The 17640-nt window shown below is 50.4% G+C and overlaps 1 protein-coding gene across 2 annotated transcripts in view; it reads left to right on the top strand.

The window, feature by feature from the left end:
• Window positions 1-17159, top strand: part of UHMK1 (U2AF homology motif kinase 1) — a 57948-nt gene extending 40789 nt beyond the window's left edge. The window contains exons 6-7 of one of the 2 annotated variants that reach the window (XM_054036589.1): window positions 14531-14661; window positions 16869-16915. In XM_054036589.1, coding sequence (XP_053892564.1) covers window positions 14531-14661; window positions 16869-16871 — 134 coding nt within the window. In that variant the 3' untranslated portion in view covers window positions 16872-16915. Of the gene's footprint in view, window positions 1-14530; window positions 14662-16868 lie in introns of both variants that reach the window. The other variant, XM_054036588.1, reaches the window with a different exon arrangement.
• The last annotated feature ends 481 nt before the right edge of the window (window positions 17160-17640 follow it).

Here is a 17640-nt window from a genome sequence, read left to right as displayed (position 1 = left end):
TCTGGGCCCAGGCAGAATTTACAGGGTTAACTGTTGGAACACTTTCCTTGTAAATTGCTTCCGTAGGGAAATCAAGGCAATGGTGTGGGACCAGAAATATCACTGAGTCCCGGTTAAGAGGAGAACATGAGGGAATGTGCAATGTGCTCTTCTCTGTGTAGATTTCCTTGATTGTATGACAGGAGTGTTTGAAACAGTCTGCTCCCTCCCAAGTGTGCGTTGACCTAAAAATGTTTGGATGTAACTGTTTCTTGGCCTCGTCCAAATCTAGCAACCTAATCAGGTAAAAAATGTCAAACCTGAGCTGGAACAGTTGCTTCCCAAGCTGAAGGCAAGCTTCCAGCACGACCCTGGTTTTGCTCTGATTTTCTCACATTGCTTCCGCCCATGCATGGTGTTCAGAAATTTGTGGGAGCCAGGCGTGCTCCCCTCTCTGGGGTCACATGGCGTTCTGTGAGCTTGTGCCAACTCCAGTGAACAGCACGCTTCTGGAGTGGAAGTCTGCTACCTGTGCTTAGGCAGCCCAACTGCTGATACAGCAACTGAAGAGGGATCCTGTTTATGCTGTACAATCCTCAACTACACCGAAATGTGCCGCAGCTCATGCTGGAAAGATCCATTAGGTCCAGCTTGGTTTCTGGCTGATGTTTCTAAAGAAGGGGCACCTACCCTAGCTCTCCATTATGTGGTACTGACTAATGACACCTGGTTACTCTTGTGCCAGACTGTGACCTAGAGGCTACTCTACTGACACCCCAAGGTAGCTGTATAGCAGCACTCAGAGATGCAAACAGTCTGCAGCCTGTTTGTCAGGAAATGCAAAGGCCATGATTCTGGGTGAAGAGCTGTGTAGCTGTTCACTGCCAGTTACTCCTCAAACCAAACACAAGCCCGAGCTGGTTTAATTTTGCTCCGCACTAGCCTCCATCCACTCTTCGCAGGAGCACTGTATCTACTGTGACAGTCTCTCAGCCTGTTTCTTATCTTTTCTTTTTGCTGTAATCTGGTCTGTAAACACATGCCTTTGTTCAGATTAGATCTAAGCTGATGTACTCCCTTATGCACTGTTGCTGAGCTGATGTGTGCTTGATAAAGGTGATTAAAAAAAATAAAGCTTCACTACAAGGAAGGTAATTCATTCAGTTTTTCTTAAACCAAGCATTGTTGAAATACCATGTTATGGGTCCTCCCATTAGCTAGCTTCGGAGGTTCCATGCCTACTGTGCTGACTTTTGCAAATCCCATTCTTAGGCTCCTCTCTCCCCCCATTCATTGTACAGGGAGAGTAGGTGCCAAACTCAGGCTGTGTGGATACCCGTGTATTCCTGTGACTTTTGTAGGCACCTATATAGTTAAGCATTGCAACGCTGTGTCACAACACCTCTTCCCTTCAGGGAGCCAGGCCTGCCTTTTCAAACTTCAGCTTTAACTCTGCCCTGGAGTGACTGGGGAGGGGCAGTGAGGAGAGAAAATCTGCTGGCTCTAAAACTCAGGGCAGGTCTACACTACAGCAGGGCTCAATGCTCTGAGATTGATCCACTGGCAGTCGATTTAGCGGGTCTAGGAAAGATCCATTAGGTCCAGCTTGGTTTCTGGCTGATGTTCCTAAAGAAGGGCACCTGTCCTAGCTCTCCATTATGTGGTACCCTCTAGGAAAAACCCGCTAAATCGACTGCAGATCGTTCTCCAGTTGACCCCCTATACTCTACCCCTGCTGAGAAGAGTAAGGTAAGACCCCGCGGTAACTCAACCTCACGGAGCTGGTCTTGCGTTGCATAGCATAGGTTGATTTACTGCGGTAGTGTAGACATAGCCTTAGTGTGATCAAATCTGGGATCCCAGACACTAAATGCCTTAATCCCAGTCATTCATATGGCTATAATGGGAAGTCACTGCAGAGCAAAGCCAAAGTTGTTTGGCTACCCTGACTGTGCAGTTCTAGACCTTGACATGTTTGGATTCAGGTTCTACCTCAGCTCTCAATTTCCTGTATGTGTAATGCTTGTTCTTGGGCTAATTACACTAGTCATATTTTACTCCACCATTTCTGATGACATGTTTTCAGTCATACCTCCATCTGAATATGGTGTGTCAAGGCATATTCTAGTACAAGGAGGGTTCGGACCCTCTCCACTAACAGCAGTGGCTTTGCTGAACACACCTGAAACGCAGTGGGCATGTCTGTGGGGATCACTGCAGTCACTGGGCAATAGGAAATGCTGCCCTAACAGCTGTATTTCCTCCCCCTCTTCTAAAACAAAGCACCATTACAAGGTTCAGTTACTGCACAAAGAAACTAAAGGGGGAGGTGGGGAGATTGATGCCTTGACTTTCAGCTGTAGCAGTGTCTTTCGGCTCCTTAACTCCTGACTGTCCCTGTGTACTGGGGCAGCCCAAGAAGAGGTGCTGTCAGTGGGTTGCTCAAAGAGCAGCGTTGTACTAGGTGTGTGGTCTCACCATGTGAAAATTCCTCTTCTTGCCTGAGGAAAGCTGGATTCTGCAGGGTGGCTGGGTCAGATCACAGAGGGGCCTTTTGCTTTCTGGCTACTTGGTAACTAATGTTACTGCTGTTCTGCACATGGGCGCTGCCCTACCCCTAAGGAAGAAGGTTAGGAATATCTGCAGCAGAACAGTGCTGGCCCAGCAAAAGGAATCATCTAGGCATAGGCGTGTTTGGCAGACTCAGATGGGCAGCCGAGGCAGCAGCACTCAGGCAGGCAGGTGCCTCCTGACCTTGGGGAAAGGCTGCCCAGTTTGCTGGAGAAGCAGCCGTACTGGAGAGATTTCTCCTCATGCCCAGAGCTCGGGCAGCAAATCCCACAACTGGGAAATCGCCGCAAGGCAGAGCTGCAGCAATAACTTGCCTTTTCTAACCCCTGTGGGGCCCAGGATGTACTTTAATTCCAATGTGGGGTGGGGGTCAGCACAGTACCAGTGTCAAAGCACAGCTGGCTCTGCCCTGCGTGCACTCGGCGGAGTCAGCACAGCTGAGATCCAGCCACGTTATCCTGCCTCATCAATGGGATTGTTTACTGGCCAATGCGAGGCCCCGAAGGCAGGGGGCTGGATGTGTGCTCAGCTGGAACTGGAGGCAGTTTGCCTGCAGAGCCAGTATTACAGTATTTGAGGAGGGAGAACCAAGCTTGACTGTTTCCAGGCAAATTGACATTCAGCCTGGCCCAAGCTCTGAGCAATTTGGTCTCCTCTGCCCTTTACCCCAGCACCAATGAGCCAGTGGCTCCCCTCCCTCACACAACCCAAGTGGGTCTGGTTCCCCTGTTTAGGGCTCTTTTGTCTCTGCCCTAGAGAAAGGCTCCAGCTCAGTCCCCTCCTCCCAGCAGCTGGGCTCTGGCTGGCTGGAAGATGACAGCTGGAGAAAGGCTTGGCCTGCCTCAGCCCACATAGTCAATGGGGCACATCTCCTGCCCTGCAGGCATGGTCCCTGGAGCAATCAGCAGGGACAGGGTAGAGCAGCAGCAATAGGGAGTAAGAGCACTTGTTCATGCTCCTGCAGGGGGCAGCTGGTGGGTGCTTTGGGGAGGTGAGTGTGAGCAAGTCCCTCACTCCCATCCTGAGCAGCAGGTCCCATACCAGCACCAGCAGCCAGGGTGTCTCATCATCATGCCCAGAACTAGCACAGGGGCACCAAGGAGGGAGGAGGCCTCTGGTGCAGTGCTGCAGAGACACCATAAGTAGGGGGTGGGCCCCAATCCAACAGGGACAGCACGTTGCCTGTGCTGTGTGCATGCAGTGCACCTGTGACCCAGCCAGACCCTCCCCACCTGTGGAGCAAGGACTGACCTTCTCCCCCTGCCATTGTTAGTGCCATTTGTGGAGCTGGAGCAAGACCTCCTTCCCTGGACCCTCCTTTCTCCTCCTCCCTGCTACTCTTCATGCCACTGGGGGGGTGTCAGGCAAACCCACACGATTCACTGAGCCCTGGGAGGAATGGAACAATGAATGGATGTGGGTGTGGTGGGTTAGGTCACAGAGACCCCCTTGGGACTGTCACCTGATGTGCTGAAATTACCTCTGAGCCTGTTTTCTTTGTCAGCTTGGGACTCCAGAGCCCTGTCTTGTTGCTGCAATACAGCCCCAGGGTCTGAACCACAGTCCCAAAGCTGCAGACTTAACTGAAAACAGCTAAGCAAATACTCCTGTCTACAGCACCCAGACACCCAGTTCCCAATGGGATCCAAACCCCAAATAAATCTGTTTTACTCTATATAAAAGCTTATACAGGGTAAACTCATAAATTGTCTGCCCTCTCTAACACTAATAGAGAGATATGCAATGCTGTTTGCTCCCCCAGGTATTAATCACTTACTCTGGGTTAATAAAATCACTTTTGTTTATTAATTAAGTATAAAAAGTAGGATTTAAGTGGTTTCAAGTAATAACAGACAGAACAAAGTAAGTTACCAAGCAAAATAAAATAAAACACGCAAGTCTAAGCCTAATACATTTAAGAGACTGAATACAGGTAATAGCTCACCCTCGGAGATGTTCCAGTAAGCTTCTTTCACAGACTAGACTCCTTCTTAGTCTGGGCCCAATCCTTTCCCCTGGTACAGTTCTTGTTAGTTCCAGCTCAGGTGGTAACTAGGGGTTTTCTCATGACTGGCAGCCCCATTTGTTCTGTTCCACCCCCTTTTATAGCTTTGGCACAAGGCGGGAGTCTTTTGTCTCTCTGGGTCCCCACCCCTCCTTCTAAATGGAGAAGCACCAGGTTTAAGATGGATTCCAGTTCAGGTGACATGATCACATGTCACTTTAAGACCTTCTTCATTACCTAGGAGCTGGAAGATGTGTACATAGGAAGGCTTGCAGGTAAACAAACCCATTCACAGTTCATTGATTCTGAAGCACCCTTAATGGCTTCCACTTAACATGTTTACATCAGTAACACAAGTTTATATCTTATTCTCCTAACTCCAGACATAGAAATAATACATGCAAACAAATAGGATAATCACACTCTGTAGATCATAAGCTTTGTAATGAAACCTTACAAGAGACCTTTTGCATGAAGCATATTCCAGTTACATCATATTCACATTTATAAACATATTTCCATAAAACATATGGAGTGCAACGTCATAGTGAGGACAGGATGAGGAACCAACCCAGAAGACTGAGGCCTGGTCTACACTACGGGTTTAGGTCGACTTTAGCAGCGTTAAATCGAATTAAGCCTGGACACATCCACACGACGAAGCCCTTTCTTTCGACTTAAAGGGTCCTTTAAACCGGTTTCTTTACACCACCTCCGACGAGGGGATTAGCGATAAAACCGGCCTTTGCGGGTCGGAATTGGGGTAGTGTGGACGGAATTCGACGTTATTGGCCTCCGGGAGCTATCCCACAGTGCTTCATTGTGACCGCTCTGGACAGCACTCTAAACTCAGATGCACTGACCAGGTAGACAGGAAAAGACCCGCGAATGTTTGAATTTCATTTCCTGTTTGCTCAGCGTGGAGAGCACAGGTGACCACGCAGAGCTCATCAGCACAGGTAACCGTGATGGAGTCCCAGGATCGCAAAAGAGCTCCAGCATGGACCGAATGGGAGGTACGGGATCTGCTCGCCATATGGGGAGATGAAGCAGTGATAGCTGAACTCTGTAGCAGTAAAAGAAATGGCAAAGTATTAGAAAAGATCTCCAAGGCCATGAAGGACCGAGGCCATAACAGGGACACACAGCAGTGCCGCGTGAAAATTAAGGAGCTACGGCAAGCTTACCACAAAGCCAGAGAAGCAAACGGAAGTTCCGGGGCAGAGCCGCAAACTTGCCGCTTCTACGCTGAGCTGCATGCGATCCTAGGGGGTGCAGCCACCACTACCCCAACCGTGTGCTATGACTCTCTCACTGGAGAAACACACAGGGAAGACGGTTCGGGGAACGAGGAAGATGAGGATGGAGGTACTGTAGGTAGCTCACAGCAGCAAGGAAGCGGAGAAACCGGTTTCCCCAACAGCCAGGATATGTTTGTGACCCTGGACCTGGAACCAGTAACCCCCGAACTCACCCAAGACCCTCAGGGCACACAGGAGACCTCTGGTGAGTGTACCTTTGTAAATATTTGTAAACATTACACATGGTTTAAAAGCAAGCGTGTTTAATAATTAACTTGCCCTGGCAATCACGGCCAGTACAGCTACTGGAAAAGTCTGTTAACGTGTATGGGGATGGAGCGGAAATCCTCCAGGGACATCTCCAGAAAGCTCTCCTTTATGTACTCCCAAAGCGTTTGCAAAAGGTTTCTGGGGAGGGCTGCCTTATCCCGTCCGCCATGGTAGGACACTTTACCACACCAGGCCAGTAGCACGTAGTCTGGAATCATTGCATAACAAAGCATGGCAGCGTATGGTCCCGGTGTTTGCTGGCATGCAGACAATATCCATTCCTTATCTCTCTTTGTTATCCTCAGGAGAGTGATATCATTCACGGTCACCTGGTTGAAATGGGGTGATTTTATTAAGGGGACATTCAGAGGCACCCGTTCCTGCTCTTCTGAACAGAAATGTTCCCTGCTGTTAACCATGCGGTGGAGGGGAGGGGTGAAGTGATCATCCGAGAGAATCGTGTGTGTGTGGGGGGGGGGTTTACTTGTGTTTGTGCCGCATGTTAACCGGGAAACCGCAGCCCCTCCTTTTACATTGAAAACCCATTTTAAATGGACAACCCAATTCATCCTTGATATGGGAAATGCGCTGCTGTTTGCAACCTTTCCCGCATGTTAAGAAGGTTAAAAAAGCCAAAACACTGTGGCCTACCATGGCTGCCTGCAAGCCAAAATATGCGACTTTGTAATGAAAGAGTGTACCCATTGTTCTCTAAAATGTGTCTTTTTTAACCACCTCTCCCTTCTCCTCCACCAGCTGCAAATGTTTCTCCTTCGCAGAGGCTAGTGAACATTAGAAAGAGAAAACGTAGGACAAGGGACGATATGTTCACGGAGCTGCAGATGTCCTCCCACACTGATAGAGCACAGCAGAATGCGTGGAGGCAGTCAATGTCGGACATGAGAAAAGCACAATATGAACGAGAGGAGAGGTGGCGGGCTGAATGGCGGGATGAACAGAGCAAGTGGCGGGCTGAAGACGATAGGTGGCGTCAGCTTGCAGACAGACGGCAAGAGTCAATGCTCCGTCTGCTGGAGCATCAAATTGATATGCTCGAGCGTATGGTTGAGCTGCAGGAAAGGCAGCAGGAGCAGAGACCGCCGCTACAGCCCCTGTGTAACCAACAGCCCTCCTCCCCAAGTTCCATAGCCTCCTCACCAAGACGCCCAAGAACACGGTGGGGGGGCCTCCGTCCACCCAGTCACTCCACCCCAGATGATCGCCCAATCATCAGAAGGCTGGCCTTCAATAAGAGTTAAAGTTTTAAAATGCAGTGTGTCCTTTTCTATCCCTCCTCCCCCACCCATCCCAGGCTACCTTGGCAATTATCCCCCTACTTCTGTGAGGAACTAATAAAGAATGCATGAATGTGAAAAAACAATGACTTTATTGCCTCTGCAAGCGGTGCTCGAATTGGGGAGGGGAGGGTGGGGTGGGGTGGTTGGTTTACAGGGAAGTAGAGTGAACCGGGTCGGGGGGGGGTGGTTTGGAGGGTTCATCAAGGAGAAACAAACAGAAGTTTCACACAGTAGCCTGGCCAGTCACAAAACTCGTTTTCAAAGCTTCTCTGATGCGCACCGCGCCCTGCTGTGCTCCTCTAACCGCCCTGGTGTCTGGCTGCACGTAATCAGCGGCCAGGCGAGTTGCCTCAACCTCCCACCCCGCCATAAAGGTCTCCCCCTTACTCTCACAGATATTGTGGAGCGCACAGCAAGCAGCAATAACAATGGGGATATTCTTTTCGCTGAGGTCTGAGCAAGTCAGTAAGCTGCGCCAGCGCGCTTTTAAACGTCCAAATGCACATTCCACCACCATTCGGCACTTGTTCAGCCTGTAGTTGAACAGGTCCTGACTCCTGTCCAGGCTGCCTGTGTACGGCTTCATGAGCCATGGCATTAAGGGGTAGGCTGGGTCCCCAAGGATCACGATAGGCATTTCAACATCCCCAACGGTTACTTTCTGGTCCGGGAAGAAAGTCCCTTCCTCCAGCTTTCGAAACAGAGCAGAGTTCCTGAAGACGCGAGCATCATGTACCTTTCCTGGCCATCCCACGTTGATGTTGGTGAAGCCCTTGTGATCCACCAGGGCTTGCAGCAGCATTGAAAAGTACCCCTTGCGGTTTAAGTAGTCAGTGGCTTGGTGCTCCGGTGACAAGATAGGGATATGGGTTTCGTCTATGGCCCCGCCACAGTTTGGGAATCCCATTTCAGCAAAACCATCCACTATTGACTGCACGTTGCCCAGAGTCACTACCCTTGATATCACCAGGTCTTTCATTGCCCTGGCAAATTGGATCACAGCAGCCCCCACCGTAGATTTGCCCACTCCAAATTGATTCCCGACTGACCGGTAGCTGTCTGGCGTTGCAAGCTTCCACAGGGCTATCGCCACTCGCTTCTCAACTGTGAGGGCTGCTCTCATCTTGGTATCCTGGCATTTCAGGGCAGGGGAAAGCAAGTCACAAAGTTCCATGAAAGTGCCCTTACGCATGCGAAAGTTTCGCAGCCACTGGGAATCGTCCCATACCTGCAGCACGATGCAGTCCCACCAGTCTGTGCTTGTTTCCCGGGCCCAGAATCGGCGTTCCACGGCATGAACCTGCCCCAGTGACACCATGATTTCCACATTGCTGGGGCCTGTGCCTTGTGAGAGGTCTATGTCCATGTCAATTTCCTCATCACTCTCTTCGCCGCGCTGCAATCGTCTCCTCGGGTGGTCCGGGTTTCGCCTTGGCATGTCCTGGCTCTGCATATACTCCAGGACAATGCGCGTGGTGTTCATAGTGCTCATAATTGCCGCGGTGATCTGAGCAGGCTCCATGATCTCAGTGCTAGCTATGGCGTCTGGTCAGAAAAAAGGCGCGAAACTAGTATCTGATGGACCAGGAGAAGGAGGGAGGGCCGAGTGACGACATGGCGTACAGGTACAGGAACAGGGAATTAAAATCAAGAAGGGTGGCTGTGCATCAGGGAAAAACACAAACAACTGTCACACAGAATGGTCCCCCCAAAGATTAAACTGAAAACCCTGGGTTTAGCAGGCCGTTGATTTCACGGAGGAAGGGGAAGCAAATGAATACAGAACAAATCTATTTTTTACATCTTAAACTGGCAGCTGACGGTGCAGCATGAGTGATAGCCTCTCCAGTATGATGATGACGGATACCAATCATAATATACCATCGTCTGCCAAAAGGCAAGGGGCTGCTGCTGTGTAGCAATGCAGCCCCACGTCCGCCAGCACCCAGCATCGCCTTCGGCCTCTTCTGGGTGCTTAGCAGACAATACTGGGCAATTGGCAGAAAATAGTATACTACGACTGGTAGCCATCATCATCGAAACAGTAGCATGTCTGCCCAGGTGGCCATGATTGACAGCCACTCCAGTACGACGACGATGGGTACCAGTCATAATATACCATCGCCTACCAAAGGGCAAGGGGCTGGTGCAATGCAGCCCTACGGCTGCAGCCCCATGGCTATCACTCATGCTACACCGTCTACCGCCAAAAGGCAGTTAGCAGCTGCTGCTGTGTAGCAATGCAGTCCCACGTCTGCCGGCACCCAGAGGACATATGGTGACGGTGAGCTCAGCTGAGCTGAGCGGGCTCCATGCTTGCCGTGGTATGTTGTCTGCACAGGTAACCCAGGTAAAAAGGCGCGAATCTATTGTCTGCCGTTGCTGTGACTGCGGGGAGGGGCCTGACGACATGTACCCAGAACCGCCCGCAACACTGTTTTGCATCATCCGGGCATTGGGATCTCAACCCAGAATTCAAAGAAAAGGCGCGAAAGTAGTATCTGACGGACTAGGGGAAGGAGGGAGGGCGGGCCGAGTGACGACATGGCGTACAGGTACAGGGAATTAAAATCAAGAACGGTGGCTGTGCATCAGGGAGAAACACCAACAACTGTCACACAGAATGGTCCCCCCAAAGATTAAACTGAAAACCCTGGGTTTAGCAGGCCGTTGATTTGACGGAGGGAGGGGGAAGCAAATGAATACAGAGCAAATCTATTTTTTACATCTTAAGACGACGGTGCAGCGTGACTGATAGCCCTCGGCATCTTTCTGGGCGCTTGGCAGTTAGTGTATGACGATGGTCTTCAGGCCTATTGCACGATCTGCTGCTCGGGGAAGACTCTGCTAATGTGCGATGACCCAACTTGTAATAGGACGGTTAACAGTCGTAATACACCATCTACTGCCAAAAGGCAAGGGGCTGGTGCAATGCAGCCCCACAGCTGCCAGCACCCAGATCGCCGATGAAGGCTACCAGTCTACTACACCGTCTGCCACCAAAAGGCAGTTAGCAGCTGCTGCTGTGTAGCAATGCAGTCCCATGTCTGCCGGCACCCAGAGGACATATGGTGACGGTGAGCTCAGCTGAGCTGAGCGGGCTCCATGCTTGCCGTGGTATGTTGTCTGCACAGGTAACCCAGGTAAAAAGGCGCGAATCTATTGTCTGCCATTGCTGTGACGGGGGGGGAGGGACCTGACGACATGTACCCAGAACCGCCCGCGACACTGTTTTGCATCATCTGGGCATTGGGATCTCAACCCAGAATTCCAAGGGGCGGCGGAGACTGCGGGAACTGTGGGATAGCTGTGGGATAGCTACCCATAGTGCAATGCTCCGGAAGTCGACGCTAGCCTCGTACTGTGGACGCGGTCCGCCGACTAGAGCACCTAGAGCATTTTATGTGGGGACACACACAATCGGCTGTATACAACCGATTTCAATAAAACCGGCTTCTATAAATTCGAACTAATTTCGTAGTGTAGACATACCCTTAGAGAACCAGCCGCTGGCGAAGGAAACCCAGCCTGGAGCTCATAGGAGCTGAGAGCATGTCACCCACCCACCACCCTGCGCTCACACCACATGCTAGAACCAGAGCAGAGCACAGACAAGTTAGACTGACCCAGTGGGGGAGGGATCACACTGGTGCGGAGCAGAGTTGATGTGTGTCTAACCAGGCATGCGGGGGGGACTGTTTTGCTGCATGCTGTGCTAGGGCACGGGAAGCTGTAGCCCCTGCCAGAGATCCTGCCCTGGGTCTGATGAGGGAGGTGCTTGTCCCTCGGTTAACGCTGACCCCCCTGGAAGGGAGGGCTGGTGTGTGTGCCAAGGTGCATGGCTACGATCTGGGAGTCTCCCTCTGACAAGGAATGACACAAACAGGGATCCCTGGGGACCATGGCAGAGGCACTAGGGGCACTTTGAGTCAGACGGACTCTCCCATTCCAGCCCAGACCCCCACCCCATCCTGCCAGCGCCACACCTAGGGGACCAGCCTGGGAGATTCAGAGACAAAACGAATGGAGGAGCTGCCCTGGTGCGGTGCAGACCTGGCCTGCTGACCAGATGCCCACCACTGCAAATATTTGTAAGTGGCCAGATTGGATTTATGGGCCCCTGGTCCCCTGGAACAAGTGAGACCCTTTTGCTCGGGCCCAAACATCTACCAAGACACACGGGGCCTTTGCTAGTCAGCTCCAAGGGAGCCTCTGCTGCAGCACCTCCCTGGCCCAGGGCCTGGCGCGGAGATGAGCAGGCAGGCCTGTGACCCTGGTGCGCTCCCAGGGGGTCCCACAGCCTGATACGAGCTTGGAATTGGGTCGCAGGCTTCTGAGAGCCAGGGCTGGGCAGCCACCCCCCTGCTGAGCTTGGGTTACTTGCATGTAACCCTTGGGAGCCAGTTGGGGAAGGGCTGACGTTTCCCAGAGAGACCCACCACATCTCCCCCAGCCCCAAGGCAGCCTGGCAGCAAGTGGCTCAGCTTTCTGGATTGGAACTGGGTGCCACCTCCTCCACTCCCCCAGGACTGGCCCAAGGGAACGGCTGGCTGAGTTGTCCAGACACATGGAGGGTCTGAGCACACAGCTAGAGATGAAGCTGCAGAGACTGGCCTGAGGCAGTCCAGGGTGAAGGGCCAACAATCAGTTTGCTCAGGATGGCCAGCACCTCTGCTGGGAATGCGGGATGCCAGCCACAGCACAAGGGGGTGCTCCCAATGGAGGGTGGCTTTAAAGAGGGGGATTCTTAGGGCATAGGACTGAACTCCAGGGATAGCCACTAGGTTCAAGGCCTGACTGGGAATGGTCTAGATCCATCAGCAAGTGCCCAATGGTTACCATCGTCCTCAGCGCTATGTGGCCGGCTGCCCCAGTGGAGACCAGTTCCCAGGTGAAGACTGTCCAGAAAAGGACATTCTGCCAGCGCTGGTGGCCACAGGACTTATTGAACCCTCCCAAGAGCTGGAGCCAGCTAGCTGCTGGGAACTGGCTCAGCAACCCTTATTAGGGTACGTACAGCTGGCTCCAAGCTGCTTCACCAACATGGGAGCGTGGTGACCTGGGTAGCCATGCTCTGACCCAGGTTGTGCTCCAGCACGGCCGTGACAAACTGCTACAGGCTCATGAACCTTGGCGACGCCCACGGGGGGGGAAGGGGGCAGATGCCAGCATGCACAGTGAGATGGGACAGGCTCAGAGCCGAGACGCCTGCCGTCTGTGGATAGGACAGAACACCAAGACCGTCCTCCCATGCAAGACAAGAGATTGGCATGGAAGCAAGGCCCACGTGGAGCCATAGCCTGGCCCCATGAAAACCCGACTGTGGTGGCCTGCAGCCTGATAACTGTCAGGAAAGGGGTGCTGCCAGTGAGAGGTCTGAACCGCACCCATCAGCCCATGAGGCTGTACCCCACTCAGGTCAGTGCAGGGGTCCGCACCTTGCCTGAGAAGCCATGGTGATCCCCGGAGAGAGACCAGATGTGGGAGTCTCCCCCAATTTCCCTGATATGCTGCATTGTAACACAGTGGGGGTGGAAAAGGACTGTTTGCTTATGGGAGGCTAAGATACATGGGTATGAGTGTCACCTATCTGTCAGGGCCTTAGGCTCCATATCAGTGGAGCATCAGAGAAAACCATGGCAAATCGGTTGCCTGGACATTGATACCTAGCATCCAACGAACCAGAGGTATTTGGATCTCCCCACCTCTCTGCACAGAGGCTGAGCAATTTTCCCCAGCTGGAGAACAAAGGCCTGGGAAGGTGTGAGGTGGAGGGGGAGGGTGTGAGAGCTGGCTGCTGGAATGCATCAGGGCTCACCTGGAGTCTGATGAAGGAGGCTGGAGGGATGGTTCACTACAGCTTGGCTGTGCTCTGGGCTAGCCTGAAGGGATGATGCTTTAACCGCCAGTTCTCTCATGGAGGAACTTTCAGGGGAACGTGGTGGGGCCTGGACCAGATCCTCTGGACAACAGGGAGGGAGCACCACCCAGCCTCTCCCTGGCCCCAGCTTTGCTCTGTCCCATCGGCAGCCGCGTCCCCAGCTGTGCTCCCGACCCCAGCCTCCGCGCAGCTCCACTTTCAGACCCACCCCAGCCTTGACTGCTGTCCATGGCTCTTTTCAGCTTATGCTCAAATAAATTTGTTAGTCTCTAAGGTGCGACAAGTACTCCTGTTCTTTTTGCAGATACAGACTAACATGGCTGCCACTCTGAAACCTATAGTTAAGGTTGCCTGACATTTTCCATTATAAGACCCTGTTTTCATTTGCTTATGACTTTGGTCAAACTGTAAGTGTTTGGACTGAAATTTCCCATGCTGGGATCCTGCCTTAGGCTGACTTTTTTTTTTTTTTTGACTGTCAGTGGAATTGTTCCGGCATTTCTGAGAATGAAATTAGGGGAAAGTACCTTGCTTTGCCCATGTTATAAAATTCTTACAGTGATTTATGGTGAGAAGCTCCTGAAAATCTCTGTTCTCTCGTGCTCAGTAGAAGTTTGTTAGTGTCTAAAAAGCCTCTCTTCTCTGAGGAGTCCGTCTGCACTGAGTGTGCTCCATCCCCTCACAGCTCCTACATGCTGACTGGAGTGGGCATGCGCCATCCCCACAGTGTTGCAAAGTGAAGCCATCAAAAGTTAAGAAATGCCAGAAATAGGGCTCTGTGTGCAACCCTGTGCCTAGTATGGTCACATAATATTTGCAACTTTAACATGCTTTTCATATAGTTTTTCTGGGTGTAATTAACAGCACAAGCACAGTCTTGCACTGGCAGTGGGACTAACTTTTCAGAGCAGCATCTTAGAGTTTGCAGCAACAAACAGAACGGACACCATTCTCCCTCTAAGGGCAAGCTGCAGCTCTGCTCACTCTAGGATCTTTCTCCATATTCAGACCCCTCTATGGGTGTGGGGAACAGACCGCCCCATTGGTTGTCCTTTCCCATGCCTCCACCTCCTGTGAAAGGGCAGCCACCAGAGCTCCTGGACATCTTGAGTTTCCTGTTTCTTCAGCACATGGAGTAGCTAGTGCTCCACTGGCACTGCAGGGCTGGGAATGCTTCTGTGTGCTGCCACCCCCAGGGCCATGGGTATTCTTGCCATCTCTGCAGCTGCCCCCTGGCCAACACTTGTGACCATTTTGATGGGGACAAGGGAGCTAGATGCCTGTGGAAGAAGGAACTCTCCAGGAACCCCCAACCCCTACATGGCAGGATGGAGAAAGAGGGGGCAACTTCTAAAGGTTAGGAGGCAGAAAATTCAGGGGTGGTGCAGGGGCTAACTACTAAATGCTGGGCTGTGGGATGTGGGGGTGAATAAGAATGAAGTGTTGGGGCAGGATATGAAATGGTTGTGTGGTGAAGCTGAAGGGCAGGGACTGGGTGGAATGGCACAGGCCAACAGTGACAGGGTGTGACCGCACACCCAGACTGGCTGCACACCCCTGCCAGGAACTGGGCTGCGGTGCGGTTTGTTTGTTACATAGCTGCTTGTAGCTATGCACATTGCAGGGCCCCACCCATCCTTCCCCTGAGATCACTGCTGTAGATGGCTCATTCATGACACAGACGCCTCCGCCCTCTCCCTGACTGAACTCACCCAGGTTCCTTGGCTGCGATAGTCTGAATTAGAGTCGGACCAGAATGAAAAATCCAGGTCCAAACTCTGTAGCCTGGTGGCTGGATTAAATGTAATCCTATACCATGGCAAGGAGGCTGTTTGACAGGAACCATTGGCTGTGCCCTCTGCCTCAGAAATGCTGAATTCATAGTGGGTGGTCAGTTCTGTCTGAATGCCCAAAGTGTGCAAGGTACTGTCCACGTGAAGAATTGGTCCGGTCCCCAAAGACTCACAGTGTAAGGTCAAACATGCCATAAGCAGACCGGGGGAGAATGAAGCAGAACAAGAGTTACAGTAAATAGAGTAACACATCTGCATTTACTTTCTCCACCACCACTCATGATTTTATAGATCTCTATCATATCCCCCCTTAGTCATCTCCTTTCTGAGCTGAAAAGTCCCAGTCTTATTAATCTCTCCTTATACGGAAGCTGTTCCATACCCCTAATAATTTTTGTTGCCCTTTTCTGAACCTTTTCCAATTCAAATATATCTTTTTTGAAAGGGTGTGTGGGGGGAAGGGGCACATCTGCAGTATGTATCTATCCCTTTCTTAATGATTCCCAACATTCTGTTAGCTTTTTTTTTACTGCTGCTGCACATTGAGTGGATGTTTTCAGAGAACTACCCTCAATGACTCCAAGATCTCTTTCTTGAGTGGTAACAGCTAATTTAGACCCCATCATTTTACATGTATAGTTGGGATTATGTTTTCCAATGTGTATTACTTTGCATTTATCAACATTGGATTTCATCTGCCATTTTCTTGCCTAGTCACCCAGCTTTGCAAGATCCTTTTGTAGCTCTTCGCAGTCTGCTTTGGACTTAACTATCTTGAATAGTTTTGTATCATCTGCAAATTTTGCCACCTCACTGTTTACTCCTTTTTCCAGATCATTTATGAATATGTTGAATAGGACTGGTCCCAGTGCAGTACAGACCCCCTCTCTCCATTCTGAAAACTGACAATTTATTCTTACCCTTTGTTTTCTATCTTTTAACCAGTTACCAATCTATGAGAGGACCTTCCCTGTTATCCCATGAGAGCTTACTTTGCTTAAGAGCCTTTGATGAGGGACCTTGTCAAAGGCTTTCTGAAAATCTAAGTACACTATGTCCACTGGATCACCCTTATCCACATGCTTGCTGATCCCCTCAAAGAGTTCTAGTAGATTGGTGAGGCATGATTTCCCTTTACAAAAACCACGTTTACTCTTCTCCAACAAATTATGTTAATCTATGAGCCATTTTTATAAAATTGGCATCACATTAGCTATCCTCCAGTCATTTGGTTCAGAAGCTGATTTAAATGATAGGTTACAGACTACAGTTAGTAGTTCTGCAGTTTCACATTTGAATTCCTTCAAAACTCTTGGGTGAATACCATCTGGTCCTCGTGACTTATTACTGTTTAGTTTATCAATTTGTTCCAAACCTTCTTGTGACGTTATTGATATAATCAGGGACCATATAGATCATTATTGCAACCAAGGTCCTGTAGTGGCACTCAAATCTTGTACAAAGGGGGTCTAAGACAAGGTTATGGTTTGCTGGTTATGATTATGCTGTCTATATGTGTGTATCAATTTTGTAGTTGAAGTTATGAATATTGGCTCTATACTGTCTGTATTTCAAACTTATGCTATGCTTCTGGGTGACACTCCAGACAAGTTGGTGTCAGCTCTGCCTAGCCTGCTTGATGGCCCATTAAGGACTATCAGCTATACAATGAACCCATTCAGAGAAGGCAAATATGCCTTGAGACTCAACAAAGTATGCAGGAACTGGCCCATGTGACTCCAGACTCCATTTTGCTGTAATTTTCCACAGTGAGAACAAAGAGGTGTTCTTACACCTGGAAAAGACTATATAAGGCTGATGCCTCATCTCCATTTTGTCTTCAATCCTGCTTCTTACCTCTGGAGGGACTTCGCTACAAACAGAAACTCTACACCAAGGACTGATGACCCATCCAGCTGGGGATGTATTCCAGAGACTTGATTTGAACTGCAGTTTATTCTATCTCTGCTGCAAGCCTGAACCAAGAACTGTGCCATTACTGTATGTAATCGATCCCATTTAACCAATTCTAACTCTCATCTATATCTTTTTCCTTTTATGAATAAACCTTTAGATTCTAAAGGATTGGCAACAGCGTGATTTGTGGTAAGATCTGATTTGTATATTGACCTGGGTCTGGGGCTTGGTCTTATGGGATCAGGAGAACCTTTTTCTTTTATTGGAGTATTGGTTTTCATAACCATTTGTCCCCATAACGAGTGGCACTGGTGGTGATACTGGGAAACTGGAGTGTCTTAGGGAATTGCTTGTGTGACTTGTGGTTAGCCAGTGGGGTGAGACCGAAGTCCTCTTAGTCTGGCTGGTTTGGTTTGCCTTAGAGGCAGAAAAACCCCAGCCTTGGGCTGTAACTGTCCTGTTTTTAGCAATTTGTCCTGAATTGGCACTCTCAGTTGGGTCCCGTCAGAGCCACATCATCACACTCCTCTAATGGCCTCTATCTGGGCCAGTTCCTCAGATTTGTCACCTAAAGAGAATACCTCAGGTTTGGGAATTTCCCTCACATCCTCAGCTGTGAAGATGG

Source organism: Malaclemys terrapin, chromosome 8 (assembly GCF_027887155.1).
Source record: "Malaclemys terrapin pileata isolate rMalTer1 chromosome 8, rMalTer1.hap1, whole genome shotgun sequence".
NCBI lineage: Eukaryota > Metazoa > Chordata > Testudines > Emydidae > Malaclemys > Malaclemys terrapin.
Note: the sequence above shows the minus strand (reverse complement) of the source record. Positions and strands in the feature narration are given on the sequence as shown.